We start from the raw sequence: 17,951 nt of genomic DNA, 5'->3' as shown, positions 1-17,951 counted from the left end.
TGGACGAAGTGGATGAAGGAATTAGCCTTAGACTTCTATGTTCTATATTCACTTTTATTTCTTGGCGGGGGAAAAAAAGCCTGCATGAAAGTGATTCGATTCTGATTCACAAGGTCCTGATTCGATTCAATTAAATTTGGACTCAGATATAAAAATATGGATATGCACTTATAAATGATCAGAATTATAATATTTCTTACTGTCTATATATAAAAACAAAGTTGACACTGTGAGACTTCATCAGAGGTATGAGCATCACAGCAGAGGCCTTTGTGTCAAAGTGACTGAGGATCAAACAGAAAAACATGAAGGAGATTTTCCTGGAGTGGCTTTTTATAGCAGATAACCTTAAAAATATTCTGCAGTAGAACAAAAACGTAAGAAAACCATGAATCAGCATCTGAACATTACCTGATGCTGTTAAAGTGAAGCAGAGCAAAGTTACAGAGGTTTGATTAGAGACATAGCTAAGAGTTTTGCAATTTGGCATCATTTTTAAAAGTTTACATTTGTTCGCTATAAATTTGATTTGAATCAGGAAATCAATTTTTTAAACCCACCCCTAATCAATTGCCATGTATCAACAAAATTACAGGGAGAAAAGCAGATGTCACAGCATGTGCACACACCTACCTGTGTATTTCTCTGGTCAAATTTTGCTTCCAACAACAGGACTCTGCTTAGCAGGTTTTCCCAGCTTTCTCTGGATATGGTGACGACTTCTCCCACATTCTGGAAAAGAATATGATAATTACAAAAAAGAAGCACTCTTTGAAAACGCTCAGGTTATTCTCTTTCCTGTTGTCTATCAGAGAGAAGACTAAAACAATACTAAAGAAAGGGCAAAATATTTTAAATAAGTAGGGAGTATCTTGTTAGCTTTATCTGTTTTTCTGCCTTGCTCTAGGCGTTTTTCCAGAATACCGATCTTGCTGAAGCCAGACGCTGCATAGCTGAGCTTTTGTTACGATCCCTGAGTTTGGACCCAGTGTTTTCAGTTGAACTTTTTTCAATATTGATATTTTAAGCGAAGTAGATGAGCACTTTCTCATCTACTTCAGTTCTGGGTTTTAGTTTATTTTGTATCCTTGGAGTCCCTAATGAATTCTATCCCTCATTCTAGTTAACTTGTTTCCACTGTGGTCCCCGTGCTCCTGTAGTTTTTGTCTGTTTGTGATTCCATGTTTTGTTACTTCCTGTACTTAAGTAGGCTTTTGTCTCCTGTGCTTCAATATCCAGTTTAGGTCCAGTTGTCTTGTCATTCCTGATTTGTTCCCTTCTGTGTCCCTCTGTAGTTAGTCTCATCTCCTCAGTCAGTCATGTGTCCATGTATTTTGACCTTTGTCTGTGTCAAGTAAGCATATGAATGCTTAGTTGTTCTCCCAGTGTCTCCCAGTTTGTTCCTGCCACTCTTCTTCCTTATCCTCATCACCTGCCATGTTTCTATTGTCTCCATGTGTCAAGACCCATCACTGATGTGTGTCCTTTGCTTTGTGACTCCTTTGCTACCTAGTGCCATGGTTTTCTCTAATTTCCTAGTGTTCTGTATTCCTGGCTCCAGTGATCTCTTTATTTTGTATTTCAGGAATGTCACATGTAATAAAGCAGTTTTTGAGTTCAGGTTTTGCATCTCGACACCTGCATACTGGGTCCAAAACCTGTCTGCCATATACACCACTCATGGTATTGACATGTGTTCAACCTACCCTGAAAATATCCTCAGACTTTCATGCCTATTCAACTTTGAGATGCACTGAATCTTTTAAGATTTTTTGACATCATTCGTTAAAGTATGTCCAGTATATTGGACATGATACACCCACCCTGCTAGGGAAAAAAATCTGTATTTCCCAACTGGTACTAAGTGATTGGGGGAGGTTCTTGGCTCTCGTTACTACTAAGTGAGTGGTAGCCAAACTTCAGAAAGTGTGACACAAGCTTCAAAGTGAAAGTTGCCTCAGAGCTGTACCCAACATCTCTCAAAGCGCAAATGGTCTCAGTTTCCAATTTGTATTGCACTTTCCACAGATTCATTCTAGCTTCGAGAGTTGCCAGCGAGTGTTTATAGATAAATTTGTTACTTTCATCCGAACTACGGACAACTATGGCAACATGCTTGCCAACAAATCAATCACACGGTGCTGTCTGCCAACTGGTGAGGGAATCACAGGCCAGTCTCAATGGCTGTATCCCAATTCAGGGTCTGCAGCCTTAACGGTCCACAAGGGCCGCGTACTCAAAGACCGCTAAGGCTGGAAGTGAGAGGCTTGTGAAATGGGACGGTCTAGCCTCGGTCGCGCTGCCCAGGTTGCCCAGCAACCATGATACTAACTGCTGGAAACGTTTCGTACAGCATTGTTTGACAGAAATGAAGGAGAAATTTTGTTCATTTGTTTGTTCTTACATGAGCTTTGTTTGATTTGTTGAGTATCTGAGGCTGAAAAACATGATTGTTGGGCTTCATTTCTGTACTGAACAGTCATTTCAAGATTAGTTAGTAAATAACAATTAGCTAATGTTGTTCATGAGACTAAAATCATCTCACTGTGGTAATGTAAATATAATATGTTATAATGTAATAATAATAATAAGTTATTATTATATTAATCATTATTAATTATAACAACAGTGAGCTTGAACTCTGTGTCAAAGATTCAAGTTGCAGTTATTTATATTTCCTATCACCTTAAATCTTCACTCAAAGACAAGAATCTGTGACAGTGTATATACAGATGTATTATACATAAGAGACAAATATTGTTCGTTTAAAATGTTGGCATTATTTAATTTGGCTCAATGCTTACATACATGTGTAAAAATAAAATGTACGAGCTGTGATAACTGTTTCTGATAGAATGAAGAGTAGACTGATATATGAAATATTCCTTTATTGGGTGAGAAAATCAGACCATGTCATAACTGCTTTAAGTCATACAGAATAGATATCAGAGCCTTAAACAGGCTGACTTCTGCTAAATGGGTCAAACTGGGCAGAAAGTATACAAACACATAACATCCTTATAGAATATGATGTAACACTATAGATCAACTTACCTCAGAATATATAAAGCATATAAACAATTACAGCAATATGATGCAACAAACACAGCAGTGCTACTAATCCAAAATACTCAAAGCTTCATAGAACTGAAACAAACATTTATTTTTAGGTCCATTCTGCTGCTGATACATACTTTAGGTTTCTGAATATTAAACTTGTTGCTGCCTTTCATAGTGTGTAACTTGAAGGCCCTGAGTACTTTCTCCCACACTGAAAACACTGGAATGATAACATTATTTGAACATTACCTAATAAGACTGATTCAGGACAGACAATTAGTTATTCTAAACTTTCCTAGCAGTCCTTCACAAACAGGGAACAGTCTGTCTATTCTCTCCATCTGTCAGCTGCTGCTGGCTCTTCCTCCTCCTCTTCCTCACACACTGCTGAGTTTGTCCTGGTGGATCATCAGGGGTGCAAAGCCTCACAGATGATGTGCAGCAGTGGGTCCCTCAGTCTGTCCTCACTCTGGACACTTGCAGTTGTCACACATGGAAATCAAATGTGTGATAAGCTGCAGGATTCAAACACAAGTGTAACTTATAAATACATGTTCATACTTTTATTCCACAATCAGAGAGAAAGAAACAGAGAGAGAGTGCAGGACAGACAGACAGGTGACAGTCTCAGGTGTATCCACTGCTACAAAACAGCACAAGAGAAGGAGGATTTAGTGTTTGTGTTATTACGAGTGCTAAACAAGAAGAGTTCCAGATGGTACAGTGGACACATGTGTGACTCCTGTGATTAAAGCATCTTTCTTTTAGCTTAACGAGTGAACCGTCAGCTCGTTCAAACACACGTTAAAGTCCGTTTGGCTCGACACCACCGAACAGAGGCAGCAATATAACATAGCTAACATTAACAGTGCAGTGAATCCTGCTTGTGCCGTCATATTCAGGACTGCAAACCGAGCAGCATCACTGACTTTCAGCTTGTTGTGTTTGTGGATATATGACTGACTTTAATTATCCATGAAATCATCACATTCTCTGTCAGATTAAGGTCGACTATTGAACGGCGTATATTTTAAAGTAAAGGCTTTAAAACCAAGTTATTACAAACATCACTAATGTCACATAACTTTGCCGACATGTGGCCAACAGTCATGTTTTAATGTTCTTCATTATTAAACATTTGCACATAAATACGTGACATATTATTCAGTACTTACTTTTAAAAGTTTACTCTTCGTCTGCTCCTCTTCCGCCGTTTTTTCCGGCAAAATTATCCACTCCCACCGCCGTGCTATGACGTCTGGGATATGTTGGGCCACGAAGTCTACACCGACCCATCCTTAAAATTCAGGGAAATGAAGGACGCATTTGAGGGCCGCATTTCGAGCAGCCTTTGAATTGGGACAGCCTTCGTCGCGTCGCTGTGATGTAATCGGCCTTAAAATGCGGCCTTTAAGGCTGCAGACCCTGAATTGGGATACAGCCTAGGTCTGTCTGACCGGGGCTTTACCAAAGATTTCCCCATCAACCTCAAGTAACCACTTGCAATTGGTCAGGGAGTACCCAGTTTTCCCCCTCACAACCGGTACTTGCCAGATGGCCACTGACTAACCTCAAAGCCTGTGTGATTTGGGCCTTATTCATTTTATTCTAAATTGTCATCACGATTTTCACGGGTGGAGACAAGTTAATGTCACATGGTTAGCAGTCACGTGTTAGTAAAATCTCAAATAACCAACATCTGTCACAGGACTTCACTAACATGAAGGCTGTTATCCTTATCCTCTTTTCCTGGCAGCTCTGCAGTGTCACTGCTGGAAGAATCAGGGGAGTATACGTCACCAGAGGCACATGTTCCATTATACAAGGAGAATGGTTCAGGATGGGAGGAGTTTGTGGGAGATGTCATAGGATTTTCCATGTGATGTATGACAAATGACTTCTTGGATACCTAAAATGCATAAAAACACAACGATCATCTGTTAATGTTAAATTATTATCGTCACGCCTCTCTGTAAATGTGATCCTCCAAACATCTGTGAATGGCTTTCAGTTAACAAAGACATGACTTTCTTTGAGTGCCTGTCACATTGAGTAAACTGCATCACTGATGTACAGTTTTGTACAATGCTATGCCATTCTCTGGACATCGACTGGTCCTCTACAACTTCACACCAGACTGAGGAGCCAGGGCATTTGACTCTGGGCTACAGGATTGCTGTATGGTAACCATTTCTCTAGACACATACTTTGAGGTGGAACTATACTTGGGCTGTGACTGATGAAGTTTCCGAAGTCCACAAGAACACACAAGTACGCATATTGATAAATGGCCCGCGAGTGGGGTTGAGCTGTACCATACAGTGGAAGAAATGCGTATGTACTTTATTGTTACCATTTTTAAACTGGCAAAAACAAAAAACAAAGTACATGGGTGGCAGTTTTGTTTTGTTTTTTTTAAACTGGCAAGTCCACTGGCATGATTATTCAGCAGCAACCACCCCATCTCATGTCCATAATTTGTCTCTTTTTTCCACTGCTGGAGAATATCAAGGCAGTTCTCTGATGTTATGAAATGTATTGAATGCCAAACTAAAGTAAATGTATTTTACCACTTTAGCACCTCTGCTGTTTTCTGTGTGGCTGTAAACTGTGGTACAAATGGTATTTCTATTTATCACTGTGAGTGTGAGAACAAACAAACAAGTCTGACTTTTAATACTTTAACAAAGTCAACACACTTGTATTTGGTTCAGAAAAATCATCAGAAACATTCTTAATATTAGACTTTTTTGGCCTAATATATTCATCCTATACCACATATGAGTATGTAACATTTATAGTTTAATGTAGTAACTAATAATCAGTACATTACACTGTTGTGTTACACTGTTACTCAGCTGAATTGTGTGTGTCTCAGTGGTTTTTCCTCTGAGCCATTCAAATGTTTTGGGTTTTATTTTTAAATATATTTTCAGGGCTTTTCTTTATTTCTTTCACTGTCCTTTCTTTACTGAGACAGGACAGTGAGGACAAGACAGGAAAGCTGGGAAAGAACAGGGAGAAGACACAAGAAATGGCCTCAGGAAGGATTCAAACCGTTGCCTCTCCAGTAGGCGTGCAGCATATGGGTCACCTACTTGAACCAGTGAGCTATACTGGTCCCTGTGGAGATCCTGTTCAGAGTAGTTAACAGGATTTTTTACTCAAGAATAAAACACTGAGTAACTCTCTGTACCTTTGGATATTATTAACAGAATATCTTGTGACATTTTAGTCGTATATTAAATGTTTGCTTTGAGAAAATTAGAGTGAGAAATGACTCGTGTAACACAGTCTGCCACTTGTGGCCGCACCCACTGAGAAAGTGACCCAGCAACAAACACAAACTCAACAAACACACTACAGAAACTTATGGAACAAGCTCTCTCCATTTGAGGCAAATACATGAAAATAAAAACAAATGCAAGGTTTAGTACCTTCTTCAGCTGGCTGTGTTTCTGCAGGACCAAATTAATAATGTCACAGACGACAGAGATTTTCCTTTGAGAGAACCCCCACTGGAGGAACTGCTGCTTGGTCAGCATGGGCTTATACTGGAAGATATCTCGTAACACCTTGACAGACAAAACAGAGACAGGAAACACACTCACAAAGCTGGACACATTGTTACAGGCTAGAATGGACTGAATGGACTTTCTTATAAAGCACTTTTCTAATCAAATGGGATTAAAAGTAGAGAGAGTGCGCTCGCTGTCTGCTCTTTTCCAGGGACTGCCCGTCTGCCTGCAGTGAGGTCTTTGGTCAGATGGAGGTAGTGTACACAGTATGTGCTACAACCAGTCTGTGTGTACTCCTCCTGCTGTTGTTGGTCCACGATGAAGAGTGAAGGTATAGCACATACAGAGCTGAAGTGTTGAAAACAAAACAAAAAGATCTAAACTGCAGTCTCTGTCTGTGCTTTTCATGCTTTATTTTTTGGTTTTTGATGTTTTTTAGCACTTCTTTCGTTCCCAGTGAACATTATCATTATTGGATTAAAACACACATGACATTATCTAGCAATGCTGCATTAGGCTTGTGTTTAGGAATGGGCACGCTATAGATCTATTAGCAATCCCTTGTGTAACATGTGTTAACACAGTATGTAAATCCTTTAATTTCATATCTATTCTTTATATACCTGGTCAACAAACCTTTTCTCTGCACCCTTACTTGTGACCATGGCTAGCTTTCCTCAGTTTGGCTTGCTTTCCTTAAAGCGTAGCACTTGTGAAAGTAGAATAATATCTACAAATATGGAAAATACTGGCAGTGACCAGTGGTACCCCTCAGCATCCTCGTAGATACAGTATCAATTTCAATACCCTACATCACCCTGTTCTCAAGTGATCTCATTCACAAGATTTTCAGAAAACTTGACCTCTGACCTTGAGGTACACATCACTGATATTCAAACTTGTCCAAGGTTTTTGGTAGACACACCTGTGGTATCAAATTGAAGGGTGACGACAACACCCCACCAGTCTTTTACTACTGAGAGGTAAAAACTACTGAAAAACTATGTTTTATTATTTTAAATGTGTCTCACATTATCATTACAAATACCCAGCTACAGCGAGACAGTTTTGCGTCAGTGTTTAGTCTCCTGCTTGCTGCAGCGCTCTCTGCCATCATCAGATCTACTCTTCAGTGCAATGCAATTATAAGAGTTGTTCTTATCTATATACTTTTTCCTAATATTTAGCATTTCTTTATATTTATTTTTTTCTTTCACTAATAATTGCTTTCCTCACACAACAAAAGGCTAACTGTGTGATTACTGAACTTAACGTAACTCAATGAATGAAGCATGCTAGGATTTGGAAACAAGCAACAAAGTTTACATGAAGCAGATAAATGTTCTGTGTTGTAATTAATGTGGGTGAGTTCCTCATGCTTTTCATTCCCTATACCAAACAATACTGTTTCTCAAGTCTGTTTGTGTGCATCCTTTATTACTGTTGTTGCATCCCTGAAACAATTTTTAATCACAGAAACAGGCCTCACATGGAGTAACACAAATAGACCCATGTTCTTGGCAATGGTAGATCAACACTTTTAGGTCAATACCATCTTTGAACGGTTGTCATATAGTGCTCTGCAAAAGTCTTAAGCAATCCTTTATTTCTTTCTTATTTTTTATTCCAATAAGCTTCTGTTCATTTCTTAACAGTGGACTTGAGTAATAGTTCTTGAGGCCTTCTGAAAGTCTTTTTCTTTGAACATTGGCTGCTTTTTCATTCATTTTCACTCAAGTCCTTGTATCTGACCATTTTCAGAAGAATGTTTTTTTCTTTGTTAAGCCTCTTAACACTAACCTGTAAATCACTCGAGCATAAAAAGCGGCCTAACTCGAGGGATGAACCAGTGTTTTGTCAACATGTAACAGAAACAAAGAACCAAACTTAAATTGTGTCTAGCACAGACCTGACAGAGGCATCTAACTCGAGGGCGCTGACCTCAACACTTTTGAAGCACGGAGAAACAAGGGGTGGCTCAAGCAGTATAATAGTTTTTGCGCATTAGCAAAAAGACAACACTCTAAACACAGGAATTTGTTACCTTATAAACAGTCTCTGTAAAGCGGAGGTCAGTTTTACCCGTCAGCTCTAAACCAGCTGCCATCAGTTGCTCAGCAAAAGGTGGAGAGAAGGAGGTGAGGGTGAAACTCAGTATTGGCAGAAAAGCTGATGGATCTCCTTTGGACAGCCTGGTAGAGTAACACACAACAGCATTCAAAGCATTAGAGCACATACAAAAATCCATCTGCTATGCTGATTTTTTTTAACCATTACACATTCTTTGCTTTTCAGAATCAGGTCATTCAGAACATTCATTCAAATTTACATTTTGTTCTTTTTTTATTCATCTGGTATATCTGATATGTATTTACACAGACTTGGCAGAGGTACAACCATCTGTATTATGTGCAAATTTACATTCAACATAAATACTTACAGAATATATACAAATTCATGCAATGATGCAATCCTGCATCTTCCCAAAATGGTAAATGTAGTATTATGGGGTATTACAGGGTTTTGGTTGTTTTGTTATTACATTTTTTAAACATACATTCACACATACTTAATCATGTAGAACAAGCCAAGTATTTTCTTACTATTTCTTACAAATGATTCCAAGAAATGTGAAATGATGGGTGGTGCTGCCAAAGCCGCTGAATACACACATGTGTGCTCTGATACTGATACCAATTCACGACTTCTGCTTAAGTATAACCCCTGTGTGAGGTTGACACTTGGTCTGCATGGCCTTAAATGGCAAAAATTAATCTTTCAGTCATCACAAAGAACAGCCAGTCTCTTGCCAAAATTGTGAACAACCTGCCAAGGACCAAAGTGCTGAATCAAAAAACATACTGGAAAAACCTGGAAGGTGCAGAGATATTTCTCGGTATTGGGTGGAGCATATTAGAAGAAAAGGGCAAAAAAACAAACAAAACAAAAACCAAAAAAAACCCCAAAAACATTGGACCTAACATTCATTTGATGCACAGGCAGGGGTTGAAATTAGCACCTGCCACTGGCCAAATGTGGCTACATTTATGAAGTGGGGTGTAAATTTGAACAATGCACAAGCCACTGTGGCGGGTTTAAATTTGAACAGAAAAAATACATTCAATTTGAAATGCATCTGGGTTTCTGTTATCTAAATGCCACTATGCGATCCGAGCAGATACTAAAATGTGACGTCATCAGACTGACTGGTCAGTAGCGTCACACGATGAGTCATGAGAGCGTCCCGTTCACAAAAATTAAAACTGCCATTTTTGAAACCCAGCAAGGGGAGAAATGGGAAAAAAACAAGTCGATCCGAGGAGGTACTAATGGAAAAGGGGCTCTGGAAGAAGGAGGAAAATTTCAACAGTAGCTTTTGCAATGTAGATTTACATTTCTGGAGTTTAGTGGGACGTGTCAAGGGAAGAACCCAAAGTTAAACTGTGATTTTTTTAACGAAAAAATGAAACAAGCTGACTAGTGCTGGGCGATATATCGAGTTTTTTTTAAAAATATCGATATATTTTTATACGAGATATAAGATGTGACAATATCCTTTATATCGATATAGTCTATGTTACGTTATAATCATAGTTGCGGAGCCGCAAGTTTGCCTCTCTTTCGTCCACTTTTGTCTTTCCGCAACGTTACTCGACCTCGCCTCTCCTTCACTGAACACAACTCCCCCTCCTCCCCCATCGCTTCACCTGCAGGGAGCGACAACATGGACACGGCAAATCTCCGTTAACGAGTTACTGCGCATCGCCCCGTGCGTGGGGCTGGACGGCGTCAACGTGTTAACGAGCTAACCACGCTAACGAGCTAGCCACGCTAACGCCTAACTGCATGGCCTGAAATCCTTTCATTTTCTCAAAAGTTGACTGCGCGCCTTTTGTATGAATTCTGGTTGTGCTTGATGACCGCGAACCGATTTTATGTGGTACACAGCGCTCAGCAATCTGTCAAAAAATGTTTTAGTACGACTTTGGTAAGCTACGGCGCTGCACCGCTTGATGGTTACGAAGCGGATTTCAAACTCCAGGCTGTCAGTCACGCAGTAGAAGTTGGGAACAGAGCAGCTGTGAAATCTGTCTGTTATTATGCTCAGCGTCTGTTAGTTTACATTTTGACTGCACAATTGTGAGCTCTTTGTTATGCACAAAACAACATCGTTTTCTTTTATTTATAGCGCATCATTATTTAATAAATGCTCATAATTTATTTTTGAGTAGTTTTTTTTTCATGTACATCTATGCTGTATGTTAATAAAAGTGCCTGTGTGACACCTGGGACACAGCTTTGACTAAGAACTCTCTTTTTGTTCTTACTTTATGGCTTTAAAAAAATATCGAGATATATATCTTATATCGCCATCCAGCTAAAAAATATTGAGATATGAATTTTGGGTCATATCGCCCAGCTCTAAAGCTGACAATGGTGAGCTACGCGACTGGCTTGTTTTTGATGAGAGCAGCCAGTCAGTGTTTTGTTCCAACTGTCGGCAGCACGCATCTTCCCACAGCAAGACTAATAGCTTTATTGTAGGCACAAAAAAAGGGAAATTGGAGGCCATCAAGGACCACGAATTTTCTAAATGCCATAAGGAGAAAAGCATGATTCAAGGAATCATGGCTCCAGCAGTCTGTGCTGTGTTACATCAGTCTGTATAAATACAAACGTATGATTAATTATTACATTTCTTTACAGTAATTTTTGTCTTACAGAGTTAGGAGTAAATCATACAATTTATACGATTTGATTGTTCTGTGGGTATTTGTAACTAAGGCAAATGTTACACACAAAAAAAGAAATAGTGGCTGGTTAAATGTTTGAGTGGCTGATGCAAAATTTTCTTAATTTCCACCCCTGTGCACAGGTTTGCTAACTAGTGTGGTGGATTTTTGGATGTATACCTATGTAACTATATACAATGTATATCTACCTGAACTGAAAATATATCTTTTAACTTTCACGCAGAGTCTTTAGCACAAGACATTTTGCTTCACCTTGGTTTATTAAGATGGTACATTAACAGTTAATGCTGTTGAGAGTTCTCCTGAATAACTCACTCTCCAGCTCTAGTAACTAACTCCCCCCAATACACACTCAATGTCTTTCATGCAGCACAACCATAACAGTAACATTGTAACAGAGATACTGAATACATCACAATAAAATCACCTTAAGGATCAGCACGCGCACACACCCCTACTATAAGCCTACAATGAGAATAAGCATGTAACCTATGTAGTTAGGTCAGGTATTATTTACATGTATAATATAAGATTATGCCACATGTTGACTGCCTGTTGTAAGATTTAATAATTGGGATTAATGTGCAATGTTTGAGTTGGTTCTGACCTATTGTGATAAGCCAAAGAAAAGGCCAGTCAGAGTCCTGACTGGCCTTTGGCCAAGACTTTTGCCGGTACCCGACCCTGCAGCTGTGTTTGGCCTGAGGACGGGTGGGAAAGTTACGCAGCAGCAGGGGGCGGGGATACTGGCCCTATATTAGGGGACCAGAGGACACCCCAGCACTTCCTTTTCTCCTGCTGCTACTTTCTGTCCATCTCTGGGTTGCTCTGCTGTCTGTGCTTAAGGCTGTACACCCCGGGGTTTTTGCTTTGCTTGCTATACTCTGTATGTATTTTCTTGCTGTTCATATGATTCAGTGTATTAAACTCTGTTCCAGGAATTCTCTTTTCCAGAGCATCTTTTTGAGTGCCTTGATTTTAATTGGATCTAAAAAAGTTGGTGGGATAAGGTTATCAGGATGGCTTCAAAATTTGCGACCACACTATGTAGAATGTTAAATACTGCAGGGTTCATTTTGTGACAACAGTGATACCTAGAGTTTAACTGGCAACATCAAGCTCAAGCATCCATTCAAGCTCAGTTAAACAAACTAAGAGGCTCCACTCAAAAAGATTATCGTGCAGCTTGGGGGGAGCAAGTGTCAGGTAAAGAGTGGGCTTCTTTCTTTATGAAGGCTGATGGATTGATCCACGGCTCCATGAGCTCACCTGTCAAAGTGTCCCTGAGCAAAATACTGGAACGGCTTCATCCATTGGAATGTTATCTAGCATTTATGACTGGAAATTAAATAATACGCTTATAATATTCATAATAATATGCTCATTAAAAAAGAAATTATAAATATTACTAGCAGTAATTGGAGAAACGCTACAGAAGAAAATGTTTATGTAAGCACTGGGAATTTACAAAATTTCAAATTTCTGCAATGAAGAGAAGGGAGGAATAAGTCAAAGAAAAGAGACTTAAAACAAAATTCTATTTTATTCATGAGCATGATAAGTTCACTACAGTCTGAATTAAATCTTACTTATTAGCATTGGCTATGGGTGCTTATTGTCGCACTCAAAGTAAATGGATGGAGCACGGCAAAAGGAACACCAACTCCTTTCATCATTTGGAAAAAAGAAATCAACCATATACATAAACTTAAAATGAACAATGAAAATATCTGAAAACTCTCAACAAATCTCTGTCTTTATTGAGGGATTTTACCAAAAGCTACAGTCTAAAAAAACTTAACCTTTCTTTACACAAGTTAAAATGAGCGCACAAATTATTGACAAAAATCAATGGAAATTATGTGATCAAGAATTATCCCTGAAAGAACTCAAACAGTTTATCAGTTTACTGAACAAGAAAAAATCCCCAAGTAATGATGGACTTACTGGAAAATTTCATAATATCTTTCAAGATCACATCACTGACTTATTAAATGTTTTAAAGGAGGCCATAGAAGCTTGTAAGTTTCTTTCACCAGTGTGTCAGGGCTTAATTACATTGACACCTGTACCTGATAAGAATCCATTACAAAATGATAATTGGAGGCCAATTACACAAATTAACAATGATGTCAAATTATTGTCTTAGATTTTTACAGAAAGACTTAAATTCGGTTTGAAAGCCATTATAGATGAGTGTTAATCAAGCTTTATGCAAGGAAGACAATGATGCATTTGAAGGGATCACCATCTCAGGTCAGGAAATTAACAGATGATACAGCTATCTCCTTGAAAGATGAGTTTCAGATTTAAAAACAAAACAAAACTGTATTAATGCTTTCTCTGAAGTATCAGGTCTTACTTTAAATAAAAAAAAATTGTCCTGTTCCCTCTCAAAGAAGCTTGTATCCATAAAGAAATTGAAGGTATTCCTGCCAAAGAAGTAGTAATTACCTTATCTGGGGATTCATATTTGTCAATATCAGTCTGAGAGAGTAATATCTCATTTTCAGCATCAAATGTGATATTCAACCTGAACTGGATCAAACGTGTCATTAGAGACAAACATAGATTATGGTATTTAATACCAAACCTTATTTTTAAACAAACTGGAGGGATAGAATTCCTTCTTATGTAGCGCTTTACACAACTTGCCTCATTCACTGCCATTTGCACAAACACTTTTTTCTATGCTCTTTCTAAACAAGTGCTTTCTATCTAAGATTCACACACATTCATACTCTGATGGATCGTTGTGAAACTTGGTATTAGTATATTGCCCAAATATATTTGGCATTCAGACTGGAGGAGACAGCGCTCAAACCACCAACCTTCTGATTAGTAGGTGATCTGCTCTACCTGCTCACCCAAACAGAATTCCAATTCCGTTACAAGCATTTCCATGCTGGCTTCATCTTTACAAACATAATTTTTCCTGACATAAATCTTTGATTTGGAATAACAAATATATTAAATACAAAAAAATATTTTTATATCATAGACTTAATTAGGGCAGCCCGGTGGTATGCCTCACAGCAAGAAGGTCCTGAGTTCGAGTCCATCACCTCGTTGGGCCCTTTTCTGTGTGAAGTTTGCATGTTCGCGTGGTATTTGGGGAGTTAGTGGGGTTAGGTTAATTGGTAATTCTATATTGCCCATAGGTGTAAATGTAATTGCAAATAGTTGTATGTCTCTATGTGTTGGCCCTGAGACAGACTGGCAATCTGTCCAGGGTGTACCCTGCCTCTCACCCTATGGAAGCTGGGATAGGCTCCAGCCGCCCCGCGACCCTGAAAAGGATTAGCTGAAGAGGATGGATGAATGGGTGGATACTTAATTGTACTTCATATCAATATCGATTACATCCACCTTTGTTCTAGCGTTCGTGTCACATACAAATGATGTCACGGGATGGTCGACCGCATTGCTATAACTACCCCAAGTACATTAAGCTGTACTCAATGGTACATGTAATGGAAACATCAAATGGTATGCTTCTCTCCTATGAAGAATTTTGTCTACATCTCAATTTAGCTATAAATCATGGTGATTATATTTGATAGTATTTGGCTCAATACCATCAGGGGTTTGTATGCTTTTTAAGAATAAACCTAATATCCCTTCATACCATATGCCGTTGGTATCTCCAATACAAACTGTCGTTGGTAAGATATGCTTATCTAAGCATTCTAAAAACAACAAAAAATCTATTAGACCTTTATTTCAGAATAGTATAACCAGGGGTGCACATAAGTGGTCCGCAGGTGCACATGCGCTGTGAAAATAAAAAACGTGCACCAGATAAGAAGTTGCAACACGCGTTTGCGTACATAAGATTTTCTGAAGGAGGACAGACATTTGTTTAGACTCTTAAAGATGTCGAAGAAGCAAGCTCCTTTAAGCAATTACTTTGGTGTTCCTCCACCTCCAAAGAAAGTCTGAACTGCAAAAGAAGCGCGTATTCTCGGAAGGGTGGTTGCAGGAGGTGAGCTGGCTTCAAACAAATGATGAACGCACAGAGATGTGGTGCAGAATATGCCGCATGTTCTGCACCACATCATTTGTGGAACGAAGTTTGGAAACTACCTAATCAGTTTTTAATTACCAACAAAGTTAAAGACATTTCTTACAAGTTAATACACAGAATTTACCCATCTAAAGATTATCTTCAAAGCAAATTCAAGTTAGACATTGATGCAAACTGTAGCTTTTGTAAGACTTGTAAGGAATCTGCTATACATCTTTTTTGGTTTTGTCCCCTTGTACAAAACTTCTGGCAGAGATTACGTGTCTTCATCTCAGAAAATGTATTTAAAGGTTTTGCACTATTTTGGAAATATGCATTATTTGGTCCCCACAAAAACCAAAGACAATTCAACAAATATATGATTAACTTGTTAATCTTAAAGGCTAAATTTCATATTCACAAATCCAAATGTTTAGGAAGACATCCCTCCTTTTCTATGAGTTTTTGCAATATCTTAATTCAATTAAGAAATCTGCTAACCCTAGAGCTATAAAAACTATGGTTGTATGTGAAAAAATGAAGATCCTTCAATCACTACTCTTTGGTTTAATTAGATAAACTTCTCCCCCTAGCGTATGTGTATTGTATGTTCTGGCTAATGTTTGTTTGTTTGTTTCTGGTACACAATTTCTGTAAGTACAAAACCTTTAATGCAATACTGTTTAATTTTACTTTGTATTGTACCAATCTTTAAATAAGGATCTTATTTAAAACAAACAAACAAACAAAAAGATAGTAATGGAAAACGAGTCGCGTCGAGCCGAGTAGGTACTAATGGGAACGAGCTTTGTACCCTTTAGCAGTAAAAATGCTTCAACTGAAGAGCCATGGGTTTTAATCAAAATGGTTTTTTTTTATTAATTAAATTACTAATAAAACATTATAACGTGAATACTGTTAGTTTGGATCTCTTTAGTAACAAGGGACTGGCGGTGGTGACGCTTACCCATTGTAGTCGACGTATCCCGGATACTTGATCACTCGCAGGAGAGCTTCCAGTTTACGGAGATAACCTTGAACATCTCCAGTAGACAACATTTTAAATAGATGTAAAAGAAAGAAGAGCCAGTTGATACCAATCCCCGTTTTTATTCCCAATAGGTACGAAGGAGTTTTTCTGTTGTGACAACGCTAAATTTAAAGAAGCCGAATTAATTGTTTAAAAAGTCGAAGCTCTATTAACACTCCTTTATCCTTTTTTTCACAAAGAGATATAACTCGTATGAATCATTCTTCTGCCGCTTTTCGTTTTACTTTAGCTAGTTTTGTTTCTCCCGGGTAGTCAACAACGCGACGCTAGATTGGCTCCTCTTCTTCTTCTTCCTTAGTTTTAATGGCAGCTTGCATCCAACAATGTTGCACTACTGCCACCTCTTGGGCTATACTGCTACATCATTTCCTTATATGCTCTTGATGAGTTCGGTACTTCTCAGAAACGAAATTTCTTTCCTTTCCCTTCATCATGATTTAACTGAGCAACCACATTCTCAAACTTGAATTCCCTGTTAGTACCCATTTCTACACTCAATATTCTTCTTTGATTGACTTACTTCCGGCAGCTAATAAGCACACACCAATTACATAAACCAGTTAGATGTTTCCCCATGTTGAAAGGAGTGCCATTCAAAAAACAATGACCTGTTCTTATTCTATTTATAATTATCCCCTCCCGCCTACTTATTCCTCTGTCTTGTAACTCCAACTGTATTTTATATTGTATATAAATGTTTCCCTTTTACCTCATTATCCCACATCATTTTTCATAATGTCTTACTATTTTCCAAACGAATATATCTCAGTGATTCTTGAGATAAGGGACAAAACATGTCCGGCAGATAAAACCCAATTTTGTGGTTATAAATATGCATACAAGTGTTAACCCAACTGCCTAAAAGACAAACCAAGGCAATTTTTATACAACAAAAGTATGATTTTGCATTTTTTATACATATATATTTATTTTAAATAGTACAATACATAACCAGTACCTTAAAAATCCATTGTCCAGAAGCAGGTGTGATAATATTAAAATACAGAAAAAAAATTAAAAGTAATGTAAAATTAAACGTCATGGCTCTCGTCACTAAGTATTTAAGTCAATACCTTATATAATATCAAAATATGCAATTGAAAATTTATTTTTACATATTTTTTAAGTGATTAAAATCGTGTCCAGAGTTTTTGTCAACACCATCAGATTTTTTTAAAAGTACAAAAAAATCAGGAATTATTGTGGGTAGCTTACACTCTGAGGACCCCTTTACCACTTCCTGTTTGATACACATGCCATGAGCCCACTGCTGTGGAAATTGTTTTAATTTTTATTTCATTTATTGCATACCTTTCTGATAAAACTCTGTGTCACAACCATAGTGCGTCAACACCAAAGTCGATGTAATCCAAGATTTAATTTGTTTTTTTTGTAAAAAGAGCTTCATTTAGGTAGATTGTAGAGGCCATAAGCAAATGATGAAAAACAAGATGGCTTCTGTCAGAAAAACATGTGTTATGAGAGAAAGTAGGGTATTTTGTCAGCACCATCAGATGTCAACACCATCAGGATTTTTGTCTGACGGTGTTGACCCTTTTTCT

The 17,951-nt window shown here is 38.1% G+C and overlaps 1 protein-coding gene across 5 annotated transcripts in view; it reads right to left on the bottom strand.

Moving 5' to 3' along the window:
• LOC134628856 (centrosomal protein of 44 kDa-like) overlaps positions 1-17,951 on the bottom strand; it is a 73,749-nt gene that overhangs the window by 19,368 nt on the left and 36,430 nt on the right. For 3 of the 5 annotated variants that reach the window (XM_063475641.1, XM_063475639.1, XM_063475640.1), the window contains 4 exons: positions 8,623-8,770; positions 6,498-6,635; positions 4,781-4,969; positions 634-732 (listed from right to left, as the gene is read on the bottom strand). In XM_063475641.1, coding sequence (XP_063331711.1) covers positions 634-732; positions 4,781-4,969; positions 6,498-6,635; positions 8,623-8,685 — 489 coding nt within the window. In that variant the 5' untranslated portion in view covers positions 8,686-8,770. Of the gene's footprint in view, positions 1-633; positions 733-4,780; positions 4,970-6,497; positions 6,636-8,622; positions 8,771-16,305; positions 16,398-17,951 lie in introns of those variants that run through there. The other 2 variants (XM_063475637.1, XM_063475638.1) reach the window with 1 other exon arrangement.

This window comes from Pelmatolapia mariae, linkage group LG6 (assembly GCF_036321145.2).
Source record: "Pelmatolapia mariae isolate MD_Pm_ZW linkage group LG6, Pm_UMD_F_2, whole genome shotgun sequence".
Lineage (NCBI taxonomy): Eukaryota > Metazoa > Chordata > Actinopteri > Cichliformes > Cichlidae > Pelmatolapia > Pelmatolapia mariae.
This window is presented reverse-complemented; position numbering and strand designations above follow the sequence as displayed.